Source organism: Marmota monax, unplaced genomic scaffold, assembly GCF_021218885.2.
Source record: "Marmota monax isolate L192 unplaced genomic scaffold, Marmota_monax_Labrador192_F-V1.1 WCK01_AAM20220418_F8-fsc00033, whole genome shotgun sequence".
NCBI lineage: Eukaryota > Metazoa > Chordata > Mammalia > Rodentia > Sciuridae > Marmota > Marmota monax.
Window position 1 is genome coordinate 5,347,716 of NW_026694282.1, and position 25,273 is coordinate 5,372,988.

Genomic DNA, 25,273 nt, shown 5'->3' on the forward strand with positions numbered 1-25,273 from the left:
AAACACTTAATAAGAAAAGAATTATCCAATTGTTAAGGTAAAGTGATAGGCACAAAAGTAATACAGCACATCTAAATAGTAAGCTTTTATAAAAAGATTGCTACATGTGCAAGGCTATGACCTTGATACACAGTCATGCAAAAAACAAACAAAACAGACAACTGAACCGGAAACTCATACTAAAACAAAATTTCCAAAAGCTGACAGTCCATAAATTTTCCAGTGTTATATAACTATGTTTCCTGTTTAAGTACACAAATCATGTAATAGCACATAAGCCAGCAAGGCCAAAAAGCTAGTGTTTAGCATACTTGGCACAGTTTTTATGCAGCAATCAATCTAAATATTTACTCATCATCTTATCATTGAATAACTATGTGCCACTACTGTACTAACAATGGGAAAAAGAAAGGAGAGACCATGCTTCTAGTGAGTCAGTCAAGTGATGAATGAAGTGTGATACTACTAAGTGTTAGTATACAGAAGTATGTACAAAAAGCAAGAAGTCAGAAGAGACACCTGGCCCAAACTGGGGAGAGGGAAGAGGTATGAAGGCATTGAGAGAATATGGTACTGTAGCATGGGGATTATGCCCTATAGCACTGGGTTAGGGGATATATACCACGGAGGCATAAAGGGAAATGAGACTAGTGAAGAAAGCCAGGGTTATGCTACATAGGATTTGATATTGCAGGGACTACTCCTCTTTCAACATGTTAGTTTCCAAAAGGCTTCCCTATTTGCACATGTGTCCCAAATGTCACTGTATCAGAAGCCAATGTAAATACTATGCAAAGTTTTCCTCTTAATCCATCATTATAAACATGCCATTTCTTATAACATTTTCACCTTCAGGCACCTACTAATTGTAACGAAACTGCGCTAATGCTTATAAACATCCCCAAAATAAGCACAAATACAACTCTACTACAAAACTGGTAGAAAAATCATGAACAAAAATTATTATACACCACTATAAACACCATCTATTGTAGGGAGCCAGAGTTGAAACATTTATTCTGGCATGTAAGAAAGCTTGAAAGGTAAAAATTGGTAAGCATTTCAAATTCTTCCCCCTAATGATAAGAAGCTATTAATGTGTTTTATATCAGAAAATGAAAGGGACCATATTTATGTTAAAGTAAGACCACTGACAGCCATTGTGTATATGGAACAAATTGAATATTGGAGATAGCATAACTAGACTGAATATAATTTCAAGTAAGAAATGATGTGCTGGGGGTGTAGCCCAGTGGTAAAGCTCTTGCCTAACATGCATGAGGTCCTGGGTTCAATTACTAGCACTAATATTTAAACAAAAAAAAAAGAAAGAAAGAAATGAGAACTAGATGTGAAAATAGAAAATGTGAGGATAAGACATTTGAAAGATAAAAAAATAAAACTGAACTCATAAGAGGGCAAACCAAACAGAAACAGACACTAATTGGTACCCTACCATAAGTACACTAGAACTGCTGAATTCAATTAAGAAAAATAAAGGAACTAAAAGAACAAATAAATATCAACATAAGACAGAAAGTCTGATCAGAATGGCAAGCTCAAACTAAGAAAGGGCATCTGATAAAAGCAGGCAGGCTCTAGGGTCTGGACACTGGAAAATTTATGCCTATCTGGCTAAATTCTGAAGCCACTCAAGCTGGGATCTGAAATGAGAGACTGACATAAAGCCAGGATACTGAAAGAGCTGCTCTCTAATCCTCAAAAGGGATTATAAAAATTCTGCCACCTGGACTGAAGAAGTATAAAGATTCTTGCTATACCTGAGTTGGGGGGAGGGAATGAAAGAAATTTAAAACCTTTACTACTCAAAAGGAGGTATAAAATCCAAAATTATAATGGTTACTTGTTATAGGAATCCCAAAGACATTAACTGGTCTAATTCAAAAGAAAAATCTATATCTATATAGTAACCTATAGAGGCTATTTTATAACCCAGAGCTCCCAAGAATCCTTCAGAGGTAAAGAGACTCAGTAAAGTTGAAATCATGATCACCTTTCTCATGCAAAGCAAAAAACCATGAGCACTGGCAAGCAGAACATATAGAAGCACAAATAAGCAAGACAGAAGACAGAAAAATTAAAAAGACAAAATCAGTATATTTAAAATGATTAGTAGCCAGGTGCTAGGGTACTCAACTGTAATCCCAAAAACTCAGGAGACTTAGGAGTATCTCAAGTTTGAGGCCAACCTCAGAAACTTAATGAGAGTCTAAACAACTTAGTCAAACTATCTCAAAATAAAAAGAACTGGGGCTGGGGATGTGGCTCAAGCGGTAGCGCGCTCGCCTGGCATGCGTGCGGCCCGGGTTCGATCCTCAGCACCACGTACAAACAAAGATGTTGTGTCAGCCGAGAACTAAAAAATAAATATTAAAAAATTCTCTCTCTCTCTCTCTCTCTCTAAAAAAAAAAAAAAAATAATAAAAAATAAAAAAAAATAAAAAATAAAAAGAACTGGGGATGTAGCTCAGTAGTAAAGTAAAGCAGCTCTGGGTTCAAGCTCCAGTAACAAAAAAATAAAATAATTAGCAAAAAAGAAAACAAAAGAAGCCATAATGAAAGAAGACCATAAAAAAATCAAATTTTGAAAAAGAAGCATAATAAGGCATCTAGAAATTAAGTATTCATAAAGATTAAATACTAAAAATAGGTCAAAAGGCAGATCGAGCTGGGCACAGCAGAGCAACTCAGGAAGCTGAGGAAGGAGGGATGTGAATTTAAAGCCAGCCTCAGCAACTTAGCAAGACAGTGTCTCAACATAAAAAGAAAAAAGGTTGGGGATGTGACTCGGAGGTCAAGTGCCTCTGAGTTCCATCCCCTGGTACCAAAAAAAAAAAAAGCAGATCAAATATATATCTAAAAGATAACTAGCGAACTATAAAAGGAATTTTTAAGGCTAGGCACAGTGGAACATGCATGTTGTACCAGCTATTTGGTAGGCTGAGGCACGATCACCTGAACCCAGGAATCAAAAGACAGGCTGGGCAACACAGCAAGGCCCTGTCTCAAAAAAACAAAAAAGGAAAAAGAAAATAAGGACTGATACCCACGTTCATCAAAATGGACGAACCTTGTAAACATTGTATGTAAAGTGAAAAACTGTGTAAGCAACAGATTAAAAAAAAAAACTTTGGGCTGGGGTTGTGGCTCAGTGGTAGAGCACTTGCCTAGCACGCAGGAGACACTGGGTTTGATCCCCAGCACCACATAAAAAACTACATGAACAAGCCTCACATGCATAAGGCCCTGGGTTCAATAAAAATAAACTACCTGAGCAAAAAATAAAGGTATTGTACCCATCTACAACTTAAAAAAAAACAACTCATATTGTATGATTTTTATTGTATGAAATATTCAAAATAGGAAAATCTATAGCAACAGGAAGTATAGTGCCATAGAGTGGAAGAGGAGAAAATAGGGAGCAACTTCTTAATGGGTAAGAGATTTCCTTTTAAGACAATGAAAATGTTCTGGAACTAGAGAGTGATGATGATTGCGCAACTATAAATTGACTAAATGTTACCATGTTGTACACTGTGCAATGAATGAAATGGTAAATTTTATGTTATGTTCATTTCACCACAATAAAAAACAAATGGAGAACAAAAGCAATAAATATAAAGAAACATTATAATAATAATAATGACAGAATGAGGATTAAAAGAGAAAAAGATAAATAACCAACCTGGTAGTGAAGCAGGATACTGAAAAAGAATACTCCTTGCATATACTTCCTCTGACACAGGATCAAACGAAAGCGGAGACATAGGTGGTAAAAGATCCACAGCCTTTAAATACAGAATTCACAATTTTGAAGTAAACATGCTAATTACTACAATAACAATGATAATATACAAATGATTCTTTTCCAAGCAAAACTAGAATTACAAAGTATATATCCCATACTGTTTCTAAACCAAAGAGTACAATATTACAAACAAGGGGATCACTTTGTCCTCCAACTATGTCTCAGATATCATGGTATCTCACATGCAGTTTTTCTGGGGTTGTTTTCGTGTTAGTTTTCTGAGACAGGGTAAACCAGGCTGGCCTTGAACTTGCAATCCTCTTGCCTCTGCCTCCCAAGTATCTGGGATTACAGGCATACCACCCCACCCACCTTCATTTTCTTTTTAATACAACCCTCTGAATTTAAAAAAATTAACTATAAACGACAACATTAGCTTAATGAAAAGTCTATCACATATTTTAAAAAATTACAGAAATCAAAACTTGAACTTTAGACTCAGAGTCAGAGATGATAACACACATAGGGTTTCAAGGACATTTGTAACATGGTAAATCAAAAAGTTACCAAAACTAAACTACTCTCCAAAGGGCAAATCAATGTTACTTACTGGAGTCCAATCTTTAATTAGATTGAAAGGAGACAAACCAAGAAACTCTTCCCATTTTTTACACCACTCTCCTTGCTTTCTAATAATAGAATGTCTTATAGTTGTGAGATCTTCTTTTATTTTACACCTATGATAGCATAAAAAAAACTATTCAAACATGAATATACAAAAAAAAAATGGAGTGAAATTTAAGAAAACAGCAACACTAGTAGGTAAGGAGAAAGTTTAACCAATATAACACAAAATCAATCAAATAAGCTCTCAAATGAATATTCAGAGTTTAAAATACCCTTTCTCCTTTTAAAACCAGACAGCAATCAAACATCTATTCCATGTACCTTAAAAATACAATTTTTCTTCTTCAGGGGGAATTCTACGCCCATGCTCTGTTCCTAAATGCAGTCTATAACTACCAGTCTTTCTTTTCAAATATAAAAATTTTTCAGGCTGCGGTTGTAACTCAGTGGTAGAGTGCTTGCCTAGCACACTGAGGCACTGGGTTTGATCCTCAGTACCACATAAAAATAAATAAAGGTATTGTGTCCATTTACAACTAAAAAAAAAAAAAAAAATTTTCTGGCCAGGCGCAGTGGTACATGCCTATAATCCCAGCAGCTTCAAAGGCTTAGGCAAGAGGATGGCAAGTTAGAGGCCATCCTTAACAATTTAGTGAGGCCTTAAGCAACTTAGTGAGACCTTATCTCAAAATAAAAAATAAAAAGGGCTGGGGATATAACTTAGTGGTAAAGAGCCTTGGGGTTAAATCTCCAGTATAAAAAAAAAAACCTTTGCTGAAGTTCAGTTTTATTATTATATGACATATATATGCGCACACATACACAAAAGGAGAAAAGTTAAAATTATTTCATAAATTATCAGTGAAAAATAATGTATTCCATATAAAGAAGAAAAAACTGCATTAACTTTCTACTTCATGGGTCTGGGTTGATTACAAAGTTACATTAAAAATTTCACACTTGTTTGACAAAGCTGAACAGGCATTATCTATACAAGAATTTTGCTGAGAAAGCCAGTCTATTCCTCTCATACTAAAATTTTAAAAAAAGATCTTTCTAGTGTACCTCATATGCTTCAGATCTGATAATCTTTCCCTCTGCAATTTGGTCTCTTTTTCAAGGTAGTGAAGGTCTATTGTCAATCTTGCTTGGTCAGCCTGACAACGTTCATATTTCATTATTTTCAGGACTTCATTTAACAACTGAATTACTGTTAAGAGATTCAATTTTCCAGCCTCATAAACACTTCCTATATGCATCTAAAGAATCAAAGGGGGAAAAAAAGTAAAAAACTATAGGTTCCTCAGATAATAAATTGTTACATAAATATATCTATCTTTTTACTGTTACATAAAAAGCTCACCCTAACACAAAACTTTATAAATAATTTCAATCTAACTAATATACCATCATGCTACATTTTTATATGTTGCAAAGGTTGAAAACCAGAGTAAAAGAAATCAAACAGATGGAAAGAAAAAAATCAAGATTTAGAAGAAAGAGCAGTTTGGCAAAGAGATCAGGAGTTCATTTTTTAATCAAAAGTTAAAATCTGGGCTGGGGGTATAGCTTTGCACTTGCCTAACATGTGCAAAGCCCTGGGCTCAATCCCCAGTACTAAAACAAATTTTTTTTAAAAAAAGAGTTACAAACTGATGACTCCTAAAAGCTGCTTCCAAAATTGGGTCATGTCCATTTGGCCTGCACAGCTAGACCCTGGGCAAGAACCCAGGGTCTCTTGCATACTATGAAGTAGTCTATCAATGAACTATACCCCAGTCCCTAGTTACCAGTATTTTTTAAATCATAAATTTCACCACGAATATTACAGTAATTTTCTCCAAGACCTCATCGCTTCCTATCTTCTCCCTATTGTTATAAATAATTAATGTACTCCATACCTATTGCCTGTATTCTCTACAGAAATCTAAGTTTATGCATCTTGGTTTTTATGTACTTTGAATTTGATGGGCCTATCATGCTACCTATTAAAGCTTTCCAGAGTCACAACCATATTTAATCTTTGTAATCCCTGTGTTAGAATCAATACCATGTATATAGTAGATACTAAATAAGTCATGATTACTATAAGAAAATAAACTATCCAGATGGAATTTAGTTGAAGGGCAGAAACTAGAAATATCAACTTGGTAATATTATTGTAAGAAAAACCATGGAATTGTTAAGAAAATACAAGTAGATCTGTAATGAGGGGAAAAGAAAAACAGGCATCAAAGGAACCATGGAAAACCTTTTCATTTAAAAGCTTAGATAGAGATGGGCACACCTGTATTCCCAGCAATTCAGGAGGCTGAGGCAAAAAGATCACAACTTTGAGGTCAACCTCAATTCAGCAAGGCCCTCAGCAATTTAGAGAAACTAAGTCCCAAAATAAAAAAGATTGGGAATGTAGCTCAGTGGTAAAAAGCCCTTGAGTTCAATCTCCAGAATGAATGAATAAATAAATAAATAACAAGCAAGCGAGCTAGACAGAGAAAAATGAACCATTAAAAAAAAAAAAAAACACTAAGATCAGCAGTCTAAAAAAAAGGAAAAAAAAACAGACACTGGATATCACAACACTAAAAGAAATCTTAACTGGGTGCAACAGTGTACTACATGGAAGGCTGAGATAGGAAGATCACAAGTTCAGGCCAGCTTCTGCAACTTAATGAAACTCTTATTAAATAAAACCTTATTTTACCAAAATAAAAACCAAAAAGGGCTAGAAATGTAGCTCAGAGGTAGGAGACCCCCGAGTTCAATCCCCAGTACCATGAGAGGAGGAAAAAATAAATAAAATGGAATGTTTGACAGATAAAAAATAAAACAGTATGAAGACTTTTTAGAGATAACTTTTCTCTTTGAGAATTTATTAAGAACTAGTACAGTACTATCTACCTACTAAATAATCCTGTCCTCTCTATACCGTGTGATGTATAAGGTATAGACAAATAATAAAAGTTGACAGTAATAAATACATACCCCTTTAAAAGTACCCTCTTTATGAAGATTTTACTACATATATTCACAAAATTAAAATTTTGAAAACAGTAGAAAAATATTTCTAGAAAATCAAACTTAACATATAAAATCACTGCATGGAGCTTTTCCAAAAGCTTTTTAGAAAATATTAATGCTTACCTGACACACTTGTTTCTCTATTTTGTCAAGTAAGAGCCTTGGAATATTAATAATGACATTAGATCCATCTAAAGCATACTGGTTAACAAGACTAAGGACTGAACTAACAACTTCTCTCTCTTTTTCCAAAAACATGAGTGTTTCATTGACTGAAGTCCACAAAGACCGAACCTTTAAAAAGAAACAAATGAAATATCAAAGTCTACATATAGTTTATACATACAGTAAGTCAGGCACCGTAGTGCACACCTATAATCCCAGTGGCTCAAGAGGCTGAAGCAGGAGGATCCCAAGTCAAAGCCAGCCTCAACAATTTAGCAAGGCCCTAAGCAGCTTAGCGAGACTCTGTCTCAAAGTAGAAAAATGGCTGGGCACAGTGGCACATGTCTGTAATCCCAGTGGCGGGGAGGCTGAAACAGAAGGACCGCAAATTCAAAGCCAGCCTCAGCAACTGCAAGGCGCTAAGCAACTCAGTGAGATCCTGTCTCTAAATACAAAATTTGGCTAGGGATGCGGCTCAGTGGGGAAGTGTCCCTCAGATGTTCAATCTCTGGTACCAAAAAATAATAATAATAATAATTATACATATATTAAAGAAATGTAAGCATAAATATTTGCTCACTGCTAGTTAATAAGTAAATTTCCTGGGATGAATTCCAGTGAGAAAATTAAACTACTAATTCTAATAGTTTAAAAGCATTGATATTACTTTTAAAGGGCTTGAAAATGAAATAATTTCTCAGAAGAATCTAGATCAATTATAACTTTCAAAAAAAAATCTTTATACCAAGATACAATTAGTATTTTCTGTATTCTAAAAATGTCATTAATCTTAATGGAGAATTTTCAAGAAAAATAATAAAAAAAGTTTTCAAGAGAAAAGAAATACTACTAAACATTTATCTTAAGTCATTCAGATTCCAGAAAAGTTAAAATATAATTATGCTTCTCTAAAAGCAGAAACTCTCAGGCCTATATTAACCTATGTTCACTGAAATGTTTGTGCAAGGGCTGGGGTTTTAACTCAGTGGTAGAGTGCTTGCCTAGCATGTTGAGGCACTGAGTTCGATCCTCTGCACAGCATATAAATAATAAAATAAAGATCCATCAACAAAAAAAAGAAAAAACAATTTAAAAAAGAAATACATATACAAGAATTTTCATAGTATATTTATAAAAGTTTCAAATAGACTAGAGAAAAAAGTTTTAATGGATTATTGCACTGCATGGTGACCAGTTATTAACAATACATATTTCAAAACTGCTAATAGATTTTAACATTCCCATGTCAAAAAAAAATGATAAATTGGTAAGGTAATCAATGTTACTCACTTGACTAAATCTTTTAAATTTTAAATCTTTTAAATTTACATAAAGATCAACATATCGCATTGTACCCCTAAAAAAGCATTATCATTATTTATATCAATTAAAATAAGAATATTAACAAAAACATTCTAGAACTTTTATTTGTAATAGTTAAAACTGGAAACAAAGGTTCATCTAGATTGAAGATTTGACAGGCTATATATTATGATTTGCACATTTTTTGTATTTAGGTTATTCATTATCTTATCTGAATCATGAGAAGACTACACTAACATGGGTGTAGTCATGTTTACCGTATTCTTCTTACTTGGAAAAATCTGTTGAAGTATATCTCTAATTAAAGTGCTGCATAACAAGGTAAAGTTGTCCCCAAACATAGACTTGGTTGGTGGCCTGTTGGTCTCACAGGATGGGATTCCCTCCTAATTCATAATCATCCAGTATCCAGTTCTCAATTTTTACAAGTCTAGAATTTTGTCTATTAATGACTCAAAGCTGATGGACTCAGGGGAAATGAATACTAACCATATTCAGGACAGAACGATGTAAAATATTAATAGGTTTCATACCAACCTATTAAATTTATCATCAGTGATATTGCATTCAATAGTAAGAATGTTCCTATTCACAAAATTGAAAGATCCATAACGAAAGTAACTTTGGCTGTTTCTTCATTATTGTAGTCCAAATATCTAGAAGATGCCTGGCACATAGAAGGCAATCAATAAATACTCACTGTCCTACACAATAGCATACACCTGTAATCCCAGCAACTCGGGAGGCTGAGGCAGAAGGATCACAAGTTCAAAGATAACCACAACAATTTAGTGAGACCCTACACAACTTAGTGAGACCCTGACTCAAAATAAAAAATAAAAATGCTTGTGGATCAGGGGTAAAGAACCTCAGTACCAAAAAAATAAAGAAACACTCTCTGAATGATTAACTATTTCCTGAAGCAGGCACTCACCTTTTCCAGCTAAAAGGTACATAAGAAGTCCAATGAATACCCAAAGCAGCTTGAAAATCACAGAATCACAATAAAGAGCTTGAAAGAGATTCCATACAAACAAAAAGAAAACACTTTGAGCCCATATCAAAGCCAACCTCTGGTTTTTGCCTTAGATACTTTACATTTTCCAGATTCCTCTCTACTGCCACGTAATCCTCAATTTGACTTCTCATATTTTCCTAAATTTACCATCTCCCTTCAGCTAATTTATTTTATTTAGCTAAATTAATACCAGGAATTAAGTTATAATCAAGCAGAATTTTTCTTGCTGGAATAAAGATTTTAAATTCATCATTTAAAACAAATTTTGCATGTGTACTTAATCATATAAATTATAAACCACTATTTTTATTATATTCAAAGTTTTACTAGCATCTTATTGATATTGTCTTATATATCATCTAAAAAGAGCATAAAGAAAAAAAAAAGTAGTATTACTACAAAAAGAAACTGCAAAAAGAAAATAGAATACAGTTGCCAGGTATGGTGGCACATGTCCATCATTCCAGCTACTCTGGAGACTGAGGCAAGAGGATCACTGACTCCCAGGAATTCAGTGCCAGCCTGGGCAACAAAGTGAAACCCTATCTCTTTGAATGAATGAATAAATAAATAAATAAATAAATAAGTGTGTGTGTGTAGATATATATTAAAAAATAGTCCAATTAAGCAATTATCGCATATCACAAAAGTCAAAAAGACTCAATATGTCCCTTCAAAGTTGTCTCACCTTTTGAATTTTCTCTTGTATGTTACTTTCATCGTCACAGGGTTCCATTCTAGCAAAAATTAAATAATCTAATTAGTCATAAGAAAATTACACAGTGATTTAATATCCAAATTGGTCCACAAACCCACCTACTAATAGTCATTCCAATTAAAAAATTATAATAAAAATAAAATTCAAGCTCAAAGCAACAATAATTTTTAAGACTGGATTAGAAATCAGAGCTATGCTCTAATCCTATCATCATCTAGCTACTGACATATTATTTTAATTAATGTTTCTGAGAATCTGTTTCTTCAAACAAATAAAATGCAACTTCTATAGAATACATATAAGCCAATTCCAGCTCTAAAAGTCACTTACTTTTTTATTTGGTTTTGCAGTTCTATACATTCTGATCTCAAATTTCGTACTTGCTTAACTGATAATCTGGAAAACATATAAAATGTCAACTATAATTCCATTACAATTAGCCATCAAACCCCATTTAAATATATTCCCTTTTTATATCCTTGCTTCTAGAGACACCCAATAGTCAACCAAGACTCTGGACTCCCTTCAGTAGTTACATGAGGATGTAACATATAAGGTACTACTGAGATGAACAACAATTTGTAGGCTAATATTCTGAATTCATTGAGTAGAATGGTGGAGGTCAATAAGATTACTCTCTTATCCTTATCTCATATATCTAGAGGGTAAACTTAAATATTATAAAATATAGTCAGGCAACATTTCCATTTTAAGGTAATTTCAAAGGATTCTGTAGCATTATTAGTAACGATCATTTGAAAAATTATCTTAAGGGAGCTAGGGATATAGCTCAGTGGTGGAATGCCTGCCTCACATGCACAAGGCCCTATGTTTAATTCCTAGCAATGCAAAAAAAAAAAGAAAGTTAAATATGGAATATCTACTTAAAGAAGCATTTACTTAATAAAATATCTACTCAAAAAACTAATAAATACACATTGAAAGTAATACATTAATTGCGCTTGGTGGAGCCCGTCTATAATCCCAGTGTCTTGGAGACTGAGGCACTTCAAAGCCAGCCTTACCGGATTAGTGAGGCTCTGTCTCTAAATAAAATATTTTAAAATGGGCTGGGGAGGTAGCTCTGTGATTAAGTGCCCCTGGGTTCAATCCCTGGTACAAAAAAAAGTAATAATGTAAAAATTTATAGAATGAAATATCAAGTCCAAAAAGGATACAAAATAGAATGACCACAATTTCAGCGTAAAAAATATATTTCATAAAAAAAGAAAAAGCACATAAGAAATTAAATTTTTTAACTAAAGTGACTTTATCCTTTTCTCTAAACTTTCATTTACAATATGCCTAGAGCTTAAAAATACTTTATTCACAAGTTATCTGATTTCAAAATGTAAACAAAGGGCTGGGAGTGTAGTTCACTGTAGCTCAGTGGAAGAGCTCTTGCCTACTATGTGTGAGGCCCTAAGATCAATCCCTAGACTACAAAACAAATAGTAAATGCAATTTCATATTTCTACTGAAGTCACATTTGATGACATGTGTTCACAAAGAAAGGAAATATTTTCTATCAAAATACTACTTACTGTGCATTTTCCTGATATTGTTGGGTAACATAATCTTCTCTTTGCAAAATTTGTAAAAATCTGTTACGTGAAACATGCCATCTGGCCATGCACTTGTGCATATCTTGTGGCTTTACATTAAATGTTTCTGTAAAATGTAGAGAAGAATCTACATGGAAGACAATATAAGAAAACAGACTTATAAGCTAATAAATATGAAAAGTGTTCAATTTTTACCAGGTGCAGTGGTGTACATTTGTAGTCTCAGCATTCACAAGGTTGAGGAAGAAGGATCACATAAGCCTAGGAGTTCAAGGCCAGCTGGGCAACCCAGCAAAACCCCTTCTCAAAAAAATAAAAATTTAATTTTAAGAAATAAACATCATGTAACTAACAATTCCTTAAAAGCTATTATACCACACACATAATACATAAAAAGATAAAACTAAATGTTAATGAAACCAAGATAACCTTTTTTAAAACTAGTTTAACTAAAAAGGTTATCAAAAGCGAAGTTTTTTTAATATAATTATCTGGCAGAGATTCTCTGAACAAACACATTGTTATATATATGAGCTATTAGGCTTTTTAACAAGATCTTTTAACAGCAAAGAAAGGAAAGTTAACTAAAAGAGATAAGCTAAGGCTAGGGACGTAGGTCAGAGCAGAGTATTAACCTAACATACTCAAGGCCCAGAGTTTAATCCCCAGCATGGCAGAGAGAGAGAGAGAGAGAGAGAGAAAGAGAGAGAGAGATAAAAAGAGATGAGGAGCCAGGCACAGTGCCCCATGACTATAAAGCCAGCAACTCAGGAGGCTAAAGCAGGAGGATTGCATGTTCAAGACCAACCTCAGCAATTTAGCAAAGCCCTGAAGAGATTCTATGTCAAAATATAAGGGCTGGAGATATAATAGTTGGTAGAGTGCTTGCCTTGCATGCACAAGGCCCTGGGTTCAATCCCTAGCACCACAATAAAATAAAACAAAACAAAACAAAACAACAAAAAAGGGCCAAGCAGATGGCACATGCCTGTAATCCCAGCAATTCATGATGCTGAAGCAGGAGGATCACAAATTCAAAACTAGCCTCAGTAATTTAGCAAGGCCCTAAACAACTTAACAAGACCCTGTCTCACAATAAAATATAAAAAGGGCTGGGGATGTGGCTCAGTGTTGAAGCACCTCTGGGTTCAATCAGGGATATCAAAAGAAGGGGGGCGGGGGATGCTGGGGATGTGGTTCAGTGGTTAAGAAACCCTGGGTTCAAAAAAAAAGAAACCCTGGGTTCAATCTCTGGTACCCAAAATAGGAGATGAGGTATAACCAAGCTGGTGGCACACACACACATAATCCTAGCAATTTGGGAGTCTGAAGTAGCAAGATCACAAGTAGCCTCAGAAATTCAGTGAGACTGTCACTGTCAACAACATAAAAAAAAGTTACAGTGCAAACATTACACATATATCAGCGTATGTATTCAAATATGTATACATACATCATACTGGTAAATTAATCAAATCCATTCAAAACAGAAATTTCCAACACATTACTAGGAACAAAAATAAATCTCTAACTCATTCAACACTATGTATTAGAGATCAAAAATTATAACCTGCAAGCCTAATTTGGCCCACCTGCTATTTTTGACAGCCCAATAAGGTAAGAATGGTTTCTACATTTAAGGGTTGTAAAAACAAAACAAAGAGATATTCAACAGAGACTCTAGGTGGCTCATAATGTTTATTATCTGGCTTCTACGGAAAGCCAAACTCCTATATTAAAACATAATAACATATATAAAATAATGTAAATAGTAACCAAGATTCACTTTGAGATTTCAACATATAATTCCAGTAAAATATGAACTATTTGATTTTTGAGGTAAATTAATATTTTAACTTATCTTGCTTTATTAAAAACCTCTTGATTTTAAAACTGTGAAGAATAGTAACAATTTAAGAATCACACTAGGCACAATGGCACATGCCTGTAATCTCAGTGACTCAGGAAGCTGAGACAGGAGAATCCCAAGTTCAAGGATGGCCTCAACAACTTAACTTAGTGGTAAAGCACTCCTGGATTAAATTCCCAGTACCACAAAAAAAAAGAAAAAAAATTAAGAATCAAAACCAAACAAGCCAGGCACGGGGCATCCACCTGTAATCCTCACGCTCAGGAGGGTGAGGTAGAAGGATCTCGAGTTCAAAGCCAGCCTCAGCAACAGCGAGGTGCTTGGAAACTCAGTGAGACCCTGTCTCTAAATAAAATACAAAAGATAGGGTTGGGGATGTGGCTTAGTGTCGAGTGCCCCTGATTTCAATCCCTGGTATCAAAACAACAACAACAACAAAAAAAATCCTACTATAAGATTTACTTACTTTTAGAATTGGTTTTAATATATTTTAATGCAACAAATCTTGCAAAATGATACATCAGATGAATAAACTTAGGACCACCAGGAGACAAAAACAATGAACCAACAACTTGAGGAAAGCTATTTCCACATTCAGCCTATGAAGAAAAGAGACAAGATGAGTTGAAAACCTTATCAACAATAATTCTCATATTTATATCAAGTATTTTTTTTTAAAGAGTGACAATCTTGAAAATGGCTATATATGAGGAGCACTTTACTTTAAGGGAAAGCTCAATCATCAGTACTAATCATTAGCAACCCCTCCTCGTAGCATAAGGCTTGAATAAATCCAAGTCCATTGCAAAGTGGAAAATGGGCATAGAGGGCCAATCACCACCCCAACCCACTCCCTCCTCACATCATACTATTTTTGAAGCATAAAAAAATTTACCAGGATTATTCTGTTTGAACCACACATTGTTTGGTTTTTCTAAACTCTACATGTATTTGGTCAAAAAGATAATTATAATTAAATAAGCTCTAACCACTGATGTTATTTAAAGAAACATACTGAAATAATCTTGGCCAAAAAATATTTTACGTAGGGGCTGGGGTTGTAGCTCATGGTACAACACTTGCCTAGCACATGTGAGGCACTGGGTTCAATCCTCAGCACCACATAAAAAATAAATACATAAAATAAAAGTATTGTGTCCATCTACAACTAGAAACATTAAAAATATCTCTCTCTCTCTCTCTCTCTCTCTCTCTCTCTCTCCAGGCATAGTGATGCACACCTATAATCCTAGTGACTCAGGAGGCAGAGGCAGGAGGATCTTAAGTCCAAGGACAGCCATGGCAATTTATTAAGACCCTATCTCAAAATAGAAAATAAAAAGAACTGGAAGCCAGAAGTAGTCATGCACATGTGTAATCCCAGTGGCTTGGAAGGCTAAGGCTAGAGGATTGTGAGTTCAAAGGCAGCCTCAGCAACTTAGCAAGGCCCTAAGCAACTTCAAGAGACCCTGTCTCAAATAAAATATAAAAAGGGCTGGGAATGTGGCTCAGTGGTTAAACACCCATGGGTTCAATTTCCAGCCAAGAAAAAAAAAAGAACTGGGGACGAAACTCAGTAGTAGAATACTCAATACCAATGAAAAAGATTTACATCCAAAACGTTAATGCAGTTTTTTTAAATTTTTTTTAATACCTTCATTTTATTTATTTTTATGTGGTGCTAAGGATCGAACCCAGTGCCTCATAAGTGCAAGGCAAGCACTCTATCACTGAGCCACAACCTCAGCTCCAGATGTAGTTTTTAACAGCTTTTAATTTCTTAAAGTCTTCATCTTCCAAAAAGAGAATACTTACAGAAATCTTTTTTAACCACTCACAGCAGTGTTTCCGGAATTCACTGTCACTTTTTTGATCAAATGGAGGCCAGCAAAATCTTTAAAAATAATAATAGCATTACACTCATATACTCAAAAAAATCAAACTCAGCAAAATTTAAAATCACATCAAATTTATTTCCTATACTAAGAACATTAAAGCAAAACAGATTAAATGTAACATTCTTAGGGGCTGGGGTTGTGGCTCAGTGGTAGGGCACTCGCCTAGCACACATGAGGCACTGGGTTCCATCCTCAGCACCATATAAAAATGAAATAAAGATATTGTGTCCACCTACAACTAAAAAAAAAATATTTATTTTAAAAAATGTAAAGTTCTTACATTTCACCTAGATAGATACCAATCTAAGAAATTGGGTATTTTTATCTATAGGGTTGAGATTAGTGCAATTAAGGAATATATATATGAATAACTAATGAATAAATTTAATACATATACATACAAATAATTAAGAAGCAGGTATTTAAAAGTACTGAAAATAAAAGACAAAGCTCTCAATGGATTCACTTGACCAAGGCATAAAGATGGTATAAACTAGTATATTAAAGGGAGAAGATATTTTTTTTTTAAGAGAGAGAGAGAGAGAGAAAGAGAGAGAATTTTAATATTTATTTTTTAGTTTTCGACAGACACAACATCTTTGTTTGTATGTGGTGCTGAGGATCGAACCCGGGCCGCACACATGCCAGGCGAGCGTGTTACTGCTTGAGCCACATCCCCAGCCCAAAAGGGAGAAGATATTAAAGGAAAAAAATTTAATGTATCTACATGATGAGCGAAGGAGAAGGACTGCATGAGAGTATGATTGCTAGAGATTTATTTATTCTAATTTATTTGTGGTTTCTATGTAAAATGTTTGACAGCACAATATAAATATTAACACAATCTGAACATTATTTCAGACAGAAAAAACTCAAAATTACATACAAAATAACTTAGAACTTAGACTACTGGGTGTTTACATTTTTACAATCATCTTAAACTTAGCACAGGCTAAACTTAACAGCAATGATTTTTGCCTATAACAACTGACACTTTAGAACATATCACTGAACAAAATATTAAGGATTTACAGAGCACTGGAAAGTTAAAATAGACAAAATAAATAACACTGCCTATAGAAGTAGTAAGGCTTGGGGTAATTAACTTAAAAAATAGGACAAGCTGGGTGCAGCAGCACATGTGATTGGAGAGGCTGTGGCAGTAGGATCGTGAGTTCAAAGCCAGCCTCAGTAACTTAGCAAGGCCCTAAGCAATTCAGCAAGATCCTATCTCTAAATGAAATATTGAAAAGGGATGGGGATGTGGCTCAGTGGTTAAGAGCCCTGGGTTCAATCCTCTGTACCAAAAGGGGATGGGGGGCAAAATTAAATTTATAAACAGACTGGTATCAGTTAATTATTTTGCTAATTAAGACCATGAAGATTGTTAGGAACTAATTTTATGAAACAAAACCTATATTACCTATGAAATACATAATGATTTTAAGGTAAGTACCCAAAACAATCACCCATATATATAAAAGTTAAACATTGCCGTATGTGGCACACATGGCTGGTAGTCCCAGCAACTCAGGAGGCAAGGCAGGAGGATTGCAATTTCAAGGCCACCATTGGCAACATATAAAAATAAACATAAGGAATATGTTTGACAAATAAATCCAGGGTTCGGACATTACATTCATTTTGTATAATTTACTATTAACCTTTTACCTTCATTTATAAGTTTTAAGTGTCCAGAAAAGCGGGTATATTTGAAACACTTCTTTGAAATCCCTATCATTACGGTATAGGGCTTTGCCAAATAAAAATACATTTTCAAAAATTTTACCGATTAAAACCTTATGGCTTGTTTTAAGCATTTCAAGAAATACTAGAAAAGGTAAGGAAGTATATCTAATTCCTAAACCCACCAATCTGACAGTATCACTGTTGACATTTCATCCTTTGTCTTTTTCCCCTACGTATACTTAATTTTTCTATGAATATATTATATGTTATAAAAAATAAAAAAGGGCTGGGCATATAGCTCAAGTGGTAAAGCATCTCTAGGTTCAACCATCAGTACCACACACACACACACACACAAAGTTAAGCACTAAATTTCTAAGACTCAAACCTGAATTTTGCAATATCCATTCAAAACAATAGTTAATCTTCAACAAGTTAAAATTCTGGCTTACATCAAGAAAATAAAATGAAATAAATAATTTTTCCTTACTTAAAAACTTCTTTGGTGAGTGACTGGTCCAGCGTTTGAAACAAAAAATAAGAAACTATTTGAAAGGCATCTCGGTTCAGTTTATCAAACATATTCCTAGTGGTTTAAAATTAAAAAGAAGTAGGAAGAGAAAAAGGAAATGATTAATAAAACAGCATCAAAAGCTGTGTAAGAGTTTGACACAAGTTAATATTTTTTCATTCTCTTCAAGAGGTCAAGGCAAATTAATTTTTCAGTCATGTACATTTTATAACCGATTCAGAACATACAAATTTTTATTCCTGATTCTGAAAACACAAATCCAATAGAAGAAAACCGGCCTTGCTTTATTGCAGTGAAAACATTCTACAGAAAGGGAAGGAAAACCTTGATATGAAGACAATACCAACCAACAATCAATAAATAACATAAAAAATAGATAATTTTTTTTAATATTTCATTTTTCTCAGGCATTATTTTAAGCCTTTTACAGGTAGTAATTCATCTAATTTTCACTAGCACATAAGGTTAAGTCTTATGCTGTTAGCTTTAACATGCATTATTTTATTTAATCCTAATGGTAATAGATAGTAGTTTAACCTCATTACACAGTGGAGGAACTTAAATTTAGAGAAATTAATATACTTGTTCAAAACTAACCAGCCCAGCCAGGCGCAGTGGCACTTGCCTGTAATCCCAGTGGCTTGGGAGGCTGAGACAAGAGAATTGTGAGTCTAAAGACAGCCTCAGCAACCACAAGGTGCTAAGCAACTCAGTGAGACCCTGTCTCTGATATACGAAATAGGGCTGGGGATGTGGCTCAGTGGCCCCTGAATTCAATCCCCGGTACCAAAAAAAAAAAAAACATAATCAGCCCAGCGCAGCAGTGCACTCCTATAATTCCAGCAGCTTGGGGGGTTGAAGCAGAAGAATTGAGAGTTCAAAGCCAGCCTCAGCAACATAGCAAGGCCCTCAGCAACTTAGGGAGACCCTGTTTCTAAATAAAATTTATATATATATAAACAAACTGGGGACGTGGCTCAGTGGTTAAGCACACCTGGGCTCAATCCCAGGTACCAAATAAGGAAAAGAAAAAATAAATATGTGTGTGTGTGTGTGTGTGTGTGTGTGTAGGAAAGTACTGACTTGAATATGTCCATGACCCAAAACCCAAATCTAGGGTCTCTCTCTCTCTCTCTCTCTTTTTTTTTTTTTTTTTTTTGTGGTGTTGGGGATTGAACTCAGGGCCTTGTGCATGCCAGACTTATCCCCAGCTCCCCAAGTCCAGGGTTTTTACAACTAGATTTTATTCCCAGAACCATCCTTATGATATAATGCTAGCAAATCCACTAAGTTTTTATTGTTCCAGTTTCCCTAATTAATCAAAACAAAGCATAAAACACACACACACATATGAAAAAAAACAAAAACGAAAGACCCACTAAACCCATAAGAAATGTCACACAGCTATAAGAAATCAAGAGTTAATATAAAAGCTGAAGGTATAGTTCAGTGATAGAACTGTTGCTTAACATATAGAAGGCTCCAGGTTTTATCTACTACAACACCACCAAAAAAAAAAAAAAAGTTAACACGAAAAGCAAAGCATCAAATATATTTCCAAGGAATCAAATCAAGTAAATTTTTAACTTAGTATTACTATTTTCGTGCTTAACTTCCCATTCCTATCCATATGTCAAACTCTTTTGTCTCTAGAAGGTCTGTATTCCTCAAGCAATACAAATGAAGCTCCATCTATTCTACTTCCTTATCATCTCCGAAATCTGTTATTTTTCTCACAGAAGACACTGTTCTTGTCTGTGACACTTACCGTAATCTCTAATAAGACATTTATTGTAGATTTATTCACTCAACTAGACTTAAAATTTATTAAGAAAAGTTTACATCTATTCTCTTCACCACTGTACACCCAGGTCCAATATCATATCAAATTCAATAAATATCTGTTGATATTTATTTATGGTGGCTCATGCCTGTGATCTACTCTGGAGGCTGAGGCAGGAAGGTTGCAAGTTTAGGCCAGCCCTAACAACTTAGCAAGACACAGTCTCAATTTTTTTTTTTTTTTTTTTTTTAAGAGGGCTGAGAATGTAGATCAGTGTTAAAGCACTCAGCTAGCCTGCAGGGCTCCCTGGGTTTGATTCCCAAAAAAATAATGAATGAAAAAAATTAATTGAACCTGTTGAATGAACAAAAATTATCTCACTTCTTTCCATTCCCACTGCCACCTTAGTTCAGGCCTAGATAGGTAACTATGAAGCCCAACTTCTCTCTCTAACCCAGTCTCTGTAAAGCAACAAGCATGATCTTTTCAAAATGCAAATACTATGCAATGGAACTGCTGGGTCATATATTAATACCATGTTTAACTTTATAAGGAAATGGTTAAGCAACTATATGCTCACCCAACTAGAATCTTACAGAATTGCAAACCAAAAAGAATTTTGCCATATAAGCAAATAAAAAAATTAAAACATTTTTAAAGTAAATGTGATGCTACATTCATGTTTAAACTATTTTACAGGAGACATCTGTTACACAATGACAGATCCCCTCCAATAACAGACAAAAACAACTCTAATAACGTAGGGGAAAAAAACATCTGTGTTGAGAGGGAAAAATAAAAACTGCCATCACTGGACCAGAACCTGACATTTTTTAAATTTTTCAAAGGCAGAATGCAATTGCATTGATGGATAAACCAAAGAGAAAATTAAGACGGCCAAAACACTGGAAAGAAGGATAACAAAAGCCATTCTCAGTGATGGAACCCCTGAAGAAGCTTCAAGTGCCTCTGCCAGTTCAGAAAAAAATGAGACTGTGTTATAGGGCATCAAATCATATGAAATAAATGAAGTATTTATTAATAAAGACACTATCATAACCTGATAAATACTACCTATTAACAGTTTTTAGAATAGATTTCTATTCAAAGCCCTTCATTTATGTTAATAGCATTAACTTCTAACTTCTAAACAGTAACCAAACAAAACTTAATTACAGCTCTACACTTTGATAGCAAAAGTCAAAATACAACTGAAAAAAAAAAGTCAAGAAGGGGAAGGCAGAAAAGGAAGATGGAAAGATAAACGAACCAATTATTTTATAAATAACAGCTACATTCATTTTGAAATTACATAGTTGAGAATCATAGATTTTTGAGATTGATGAATCAAATCTAAGCACATTATTAAAACATGGCAACTAGATGAATTGAAATCATTTACAATTATCAAAAAGATTGTGAAGGGTAAGAGATGGCCAATGTGTCCCAAATTCTTGGCCTTCAGCGGGGAAGATAACAGATACTGTCTAAAATTACTAAGACAAAGACATAGAAACAAAGTATTTACTGTCATGGTCATAACCATAACAAAACTGGCAAAAGTAAAGGAAGGGAATTATATTGTTTATTTTAATGCCCATTTCTACTGTGTGGGGTTTTTGTTGTTGTTGTTCGTTTGTTTTTTTGCCAACTGTGGCATGCCTTAGCTTCCTAATTCAAAAAGCAAAAGTTACAAAGTTAACTACCGTCAAAGGCTCCCTTGAGTACTAGAGACCTTTGCATGCCCATTTCCCACACCTTTCCACTACCAATTCGCCCCTCCTCCCACCATTTCACAGACCATCCACCTCCACCATCCAGAGAGGGTTACCCCAACTTCAGACTACCTTTCTACAAAGCCACTGGTAGATAACTGATAGTGTCAGTCTCTGCCACCAGCCGGCAGAAATCGGAAGCGGGGGCTTGTTAGCCAGTGCCAGGCACATAGTAACCGCTCAACCGCCTCGGATTCATCGATCCGGGGGTTTGGGGAAAAGCGGGCCACCCATAAGTCTCCCGGCTCAGGCTCCCTCAGCCCCTTGGGTCCCCGCCTCCTTACACTCCGAGGTGTGTGTGCGACTCGATCTTTCCGCAGGCGATGGTAGCCGGGCCCGGCTCGAATCCGAGCGCCAGCAGATACATCCAGAGATGCTGCCTCTCAAAAGAAGCGCTCCAGGCAGAGCTCATCCTCACGGTAGTTACAGTGACTTCAAAGGAAGAAAAGGCCGGCTCAAGCGACTGTGAGGGCCCTCAATATCCCTCCCTACCCTCAGCCTGATGTAGTGAGGTCCCCTCCATTGCCACCGCCCGCTGCTTTCCAGCCCGGAGCCATTTCGTCTCAAATGGCCGAAAGGACTCTGAAAAAACGAGCGTCGAAAGACAGCGCGGCCACCGCGGCCTAAGTGAAGACACCACAAACTACGACTCCAGCGCTTCAGGAAGAGCGGAGTGCGCCGACTCCGCCTAACTTCCGGGGGAGGAGGGACTTCCTTGGAGAACTGTATCTCCCGCCGTGCAACGCGCCCTATTCCCGGCCTTTCCGTTCACTCCCAGCGGGAAACTACAAGGCCCACAATGCGTCGCGGGTAGGGACTGTCCCCGTGCCCGCGCCTTTCCAGTCCTTGATGTTTGGGATTCCTACTACTTGTGTATGATTATTAAATAGTCAGACAGAAAGGCACAGACGGAGTACTGCGGCTCGATGTAGTGAGAAAAGCACCAAGCGTTTGACCCTGAACAAGTCACCTAACTTCTAAGCCTCAGTTCTATCATTAGCAAAATCTTTACCATCAAATGCTAACTCTTCCCTTCACCTTCTTTCTGTAATTGAAATCTGACGCTCTCCTAAGCATACTGTATCCCCTGCAGCATTCTCAATGTTTAACTGTTCTCTTTGGTAAACCCCCTATAAAACAGGCCTGGAGCTGGGATGGCTTATCCTCCTTATTTCAAGTTGCCATCCCTGGCAATTATTGCCTCCTGCCTCACTAAAACCAGCTCCTCCGAAGTTTATTCTCTTCTTATAGAGGTCATCTACATGATCTTTGAATCACTGGACCTCAGCCTGAGATTTACAACTTAATTCCCTGTCTCACCAGCATTGTTAGTGAGAGATTTTGGTGATATCAGTATCCATGTAGGTGACCTTTTCAATACCCTAGCCTCTCAATTAATTAGCCTGCTTTCCAATAACTTTGTCTTCCATTCTATCAGGTCGGTGGCGATGACTTAGAACAAAGCAGCCCATAGGGAAAGAAACATCAATCATGTGCCAACAGAAACGTCTGCCAATCAGCAACATCTGCTGACTAATGCCTGTCAATCAGCAGAACTCCCTGGCCAATCCTGGAGTTCAACCAGCTCCCCTGACCAACTCCAGCTAGACAAGGGACCCTAAAAACACCTTTTCCTGTCCCAAGCCCTTCCCTTCCTGCCGTAAGTCCCAAAAAAGCCCAGTCCGGTCAAGCTCCCACTGGGTTTCTCCTCAGAGCCTTCTCCTGTCCACTCTGTCGGTCTGATGGAGCTCTACTGGGGAGTGAGTCTCAAATAAAGCCTCCTTCAGCGGCCTTTTTAAATCTGCCTCCTTTGGTCGCTGCCCGCCTTGCCTGATCTTACACATTCCACCCACTCTATTGGAATATAACTATAAAATCTGCCACTATCAACTACTGCAACACCTCCATAACTTCAATTTCAACCTCCATTTTCTAACTTTCCAGCTCAATCCCTCCAAATCTTATTCCAACAGTCCTCGGATCACTAGAATTTATAATCCTTTTGTCTCTACATTGTCTCTTACTCTGTTGATAACATTATAATCATTACCTTGAAGACATCATTAGCTCTCTGGCATCTTTCTCTGCCAGATTTATTTAGCAAAACCCAAACCCCTATTAAATCCAGCCCTCTATTTACTCTACACCTGCACTTAGCAGATAAACACTTATTTTGTCTGTTCTCACCCAAAATTTGTAACTCAAGTGAGCTCTTAAGCCTACCCACTGAACACTACTATTTTTCCCAAAGCTTACATGTACATATGCACTCGCACACACACATAATTATGAACTCACAAATTTAAACTTACTTAAGGAGTTCAATCTATTATATTTATTATCCATGTAGAGATTCAAATTGTCTTATATTTGGCCAACTGGAACCTCTTCAACTTGGTATTCAAGAAGTTTAGACTCATTTTGTACATTTCTTGCCTCAGACCTGGAATTAGTCATTTCTCCAAGAAAACCTGATTTCTTTTAGTGATAAATGATATTTTGTGACTATAAAGGCACTAGGGATGTTCATAGCTTCTGGGTTGGCCAATGCTTCTACCATTTACTTAAGTAACTAATATCTATTGCTGTTTTGTGCCAGGGATTGCTCCACACTTTTAAAAAATGTTAACTACGAAATCTCACCTTATAGATGAGAAAATTGAGGCACAGAAAACTGAAGTAACTTGCTCAGGTCACACAGTAAGTGGCACAGTAAGTTTAGAAACTGGAGTCTGAGCCTTTATCCATCATGCTTTACTTGTTCCCAGTTGACCTGCGTTTATTCACATGCCCATCCCTTAGTTAAGGGAAAGCAAAAACCCTTGACCAGCAGACTCATAGAGATACCAAAAGAAGCAGAAATGAAAATGAATCCTGAAAGATCCAAAAAACAAGTGTCCAGTTTAAAAAAAAAAAAAAACTGGGTAATTGTGTTCAATGGTGCATAACCTACAATCCCAGCAACTCAGGAGGTGGAGACAGAAACACAAGTTTGAGACCAGTCTCTGCAATTTAGTGAGACACTATCTTAAAATTAAAAAAAAAAAAAAATTTAAAGGCTGGGAAAGTAGCTCAGTGGTAGAGGGCCCTAGGGTTCAATTACCAGTACCAAAAGAAAAAAGAAGAAAAGAAGACATCCAAGCTTACACAGCTCAATTTTTATTATAGGCATTTCAGAAATTAAACTTTGAAGAGTTATATAAAATGATATATGACACATAACAAGATCTCAAAAGTTTAGGTCAAAGTTTTCTTGCAATTAAGATCAAGCAACCAAAAACTACATTAACACCCTTCAAAAACCACAGGAATAAACACACGAGCAAAGATGTATTTTACTGTGATACAAATTGCATATCCAGCCAAAAGGAATTTTTATTTTTTGGTTAATTATTCCCTGAGAGTTCAGGACCATTAGCGTGTGAATGATTTGCTCCATCCTCCTCTTCCAAAGCTATAATATCTGGAATTTCATCAGTCTCTGATGTCAAGTCTATGATAGTGAAATCAATCACCTGTA

At 35.7% G+C, this 25,273-nt stretch overlaps 1 protein-coding gene across 3 annotated transcripts in view; it reads right to left on the reverse strand.

The window, feature by feature from the left end:
* The window catches only part of Haus6 (HAUS augmin like complex subunit 6), a 40,389-nt gene extending 17,959 nt beyond the window's left edge, over positions 1-22,430 (reverse strand). For 2 of the 3 annotated variants that reach the window (XM_046467355.2, XM_046467354.2), the window contains exons 1-11: positions 22,038-22,430; positions 18,154-18,249; positions 15,892-15,970; positions 14,543-14,675; positions 12,186-12,333; positions 10,972-11,037; positions 10,612-10,660; positions 7,541-7,711; positions 5,462-5,655; positions 4,380-4,506; positions 3,707-3,809 (exon numbers count right to left, since the gene is read on the reverse strand). In XM_046467355.2, the coding sequence (XP_046323311.1) occupies positions 3,707-3,809; positions 4,380-4,506; positions 5,462-5,655; positions 7,541-7,711; positions 10,612-10,660; positions 10,972-11,037; positions 12,186-12,333; positions 14,543-14,675; positions 15,892-15,970; positions 18,154-18,249; positions 22,038-22,165 (1,294 nt within the window). In that variant the 5' untranslated portion in view covers positions 22,166-22,430. The remainder of the gene's footprint in view (positions 1-3,706; positions 3,810-4,379; positions 4,507-5,461; positions 5,656-7,540; positions 7,712-10,611; positions 10,661-10,971; positions 11,038-12,185; positions 12,334-14,542; positions 14,676-15,891; positions 15,971-18,153; positions 18,250-22,037) is intronic. The other variant, XM_058586375.1, reaches the window with a different exon arrangement.
* Between the last annotated feature and the right edge of the window lie 2,843 nt (positions 22,431-25,273).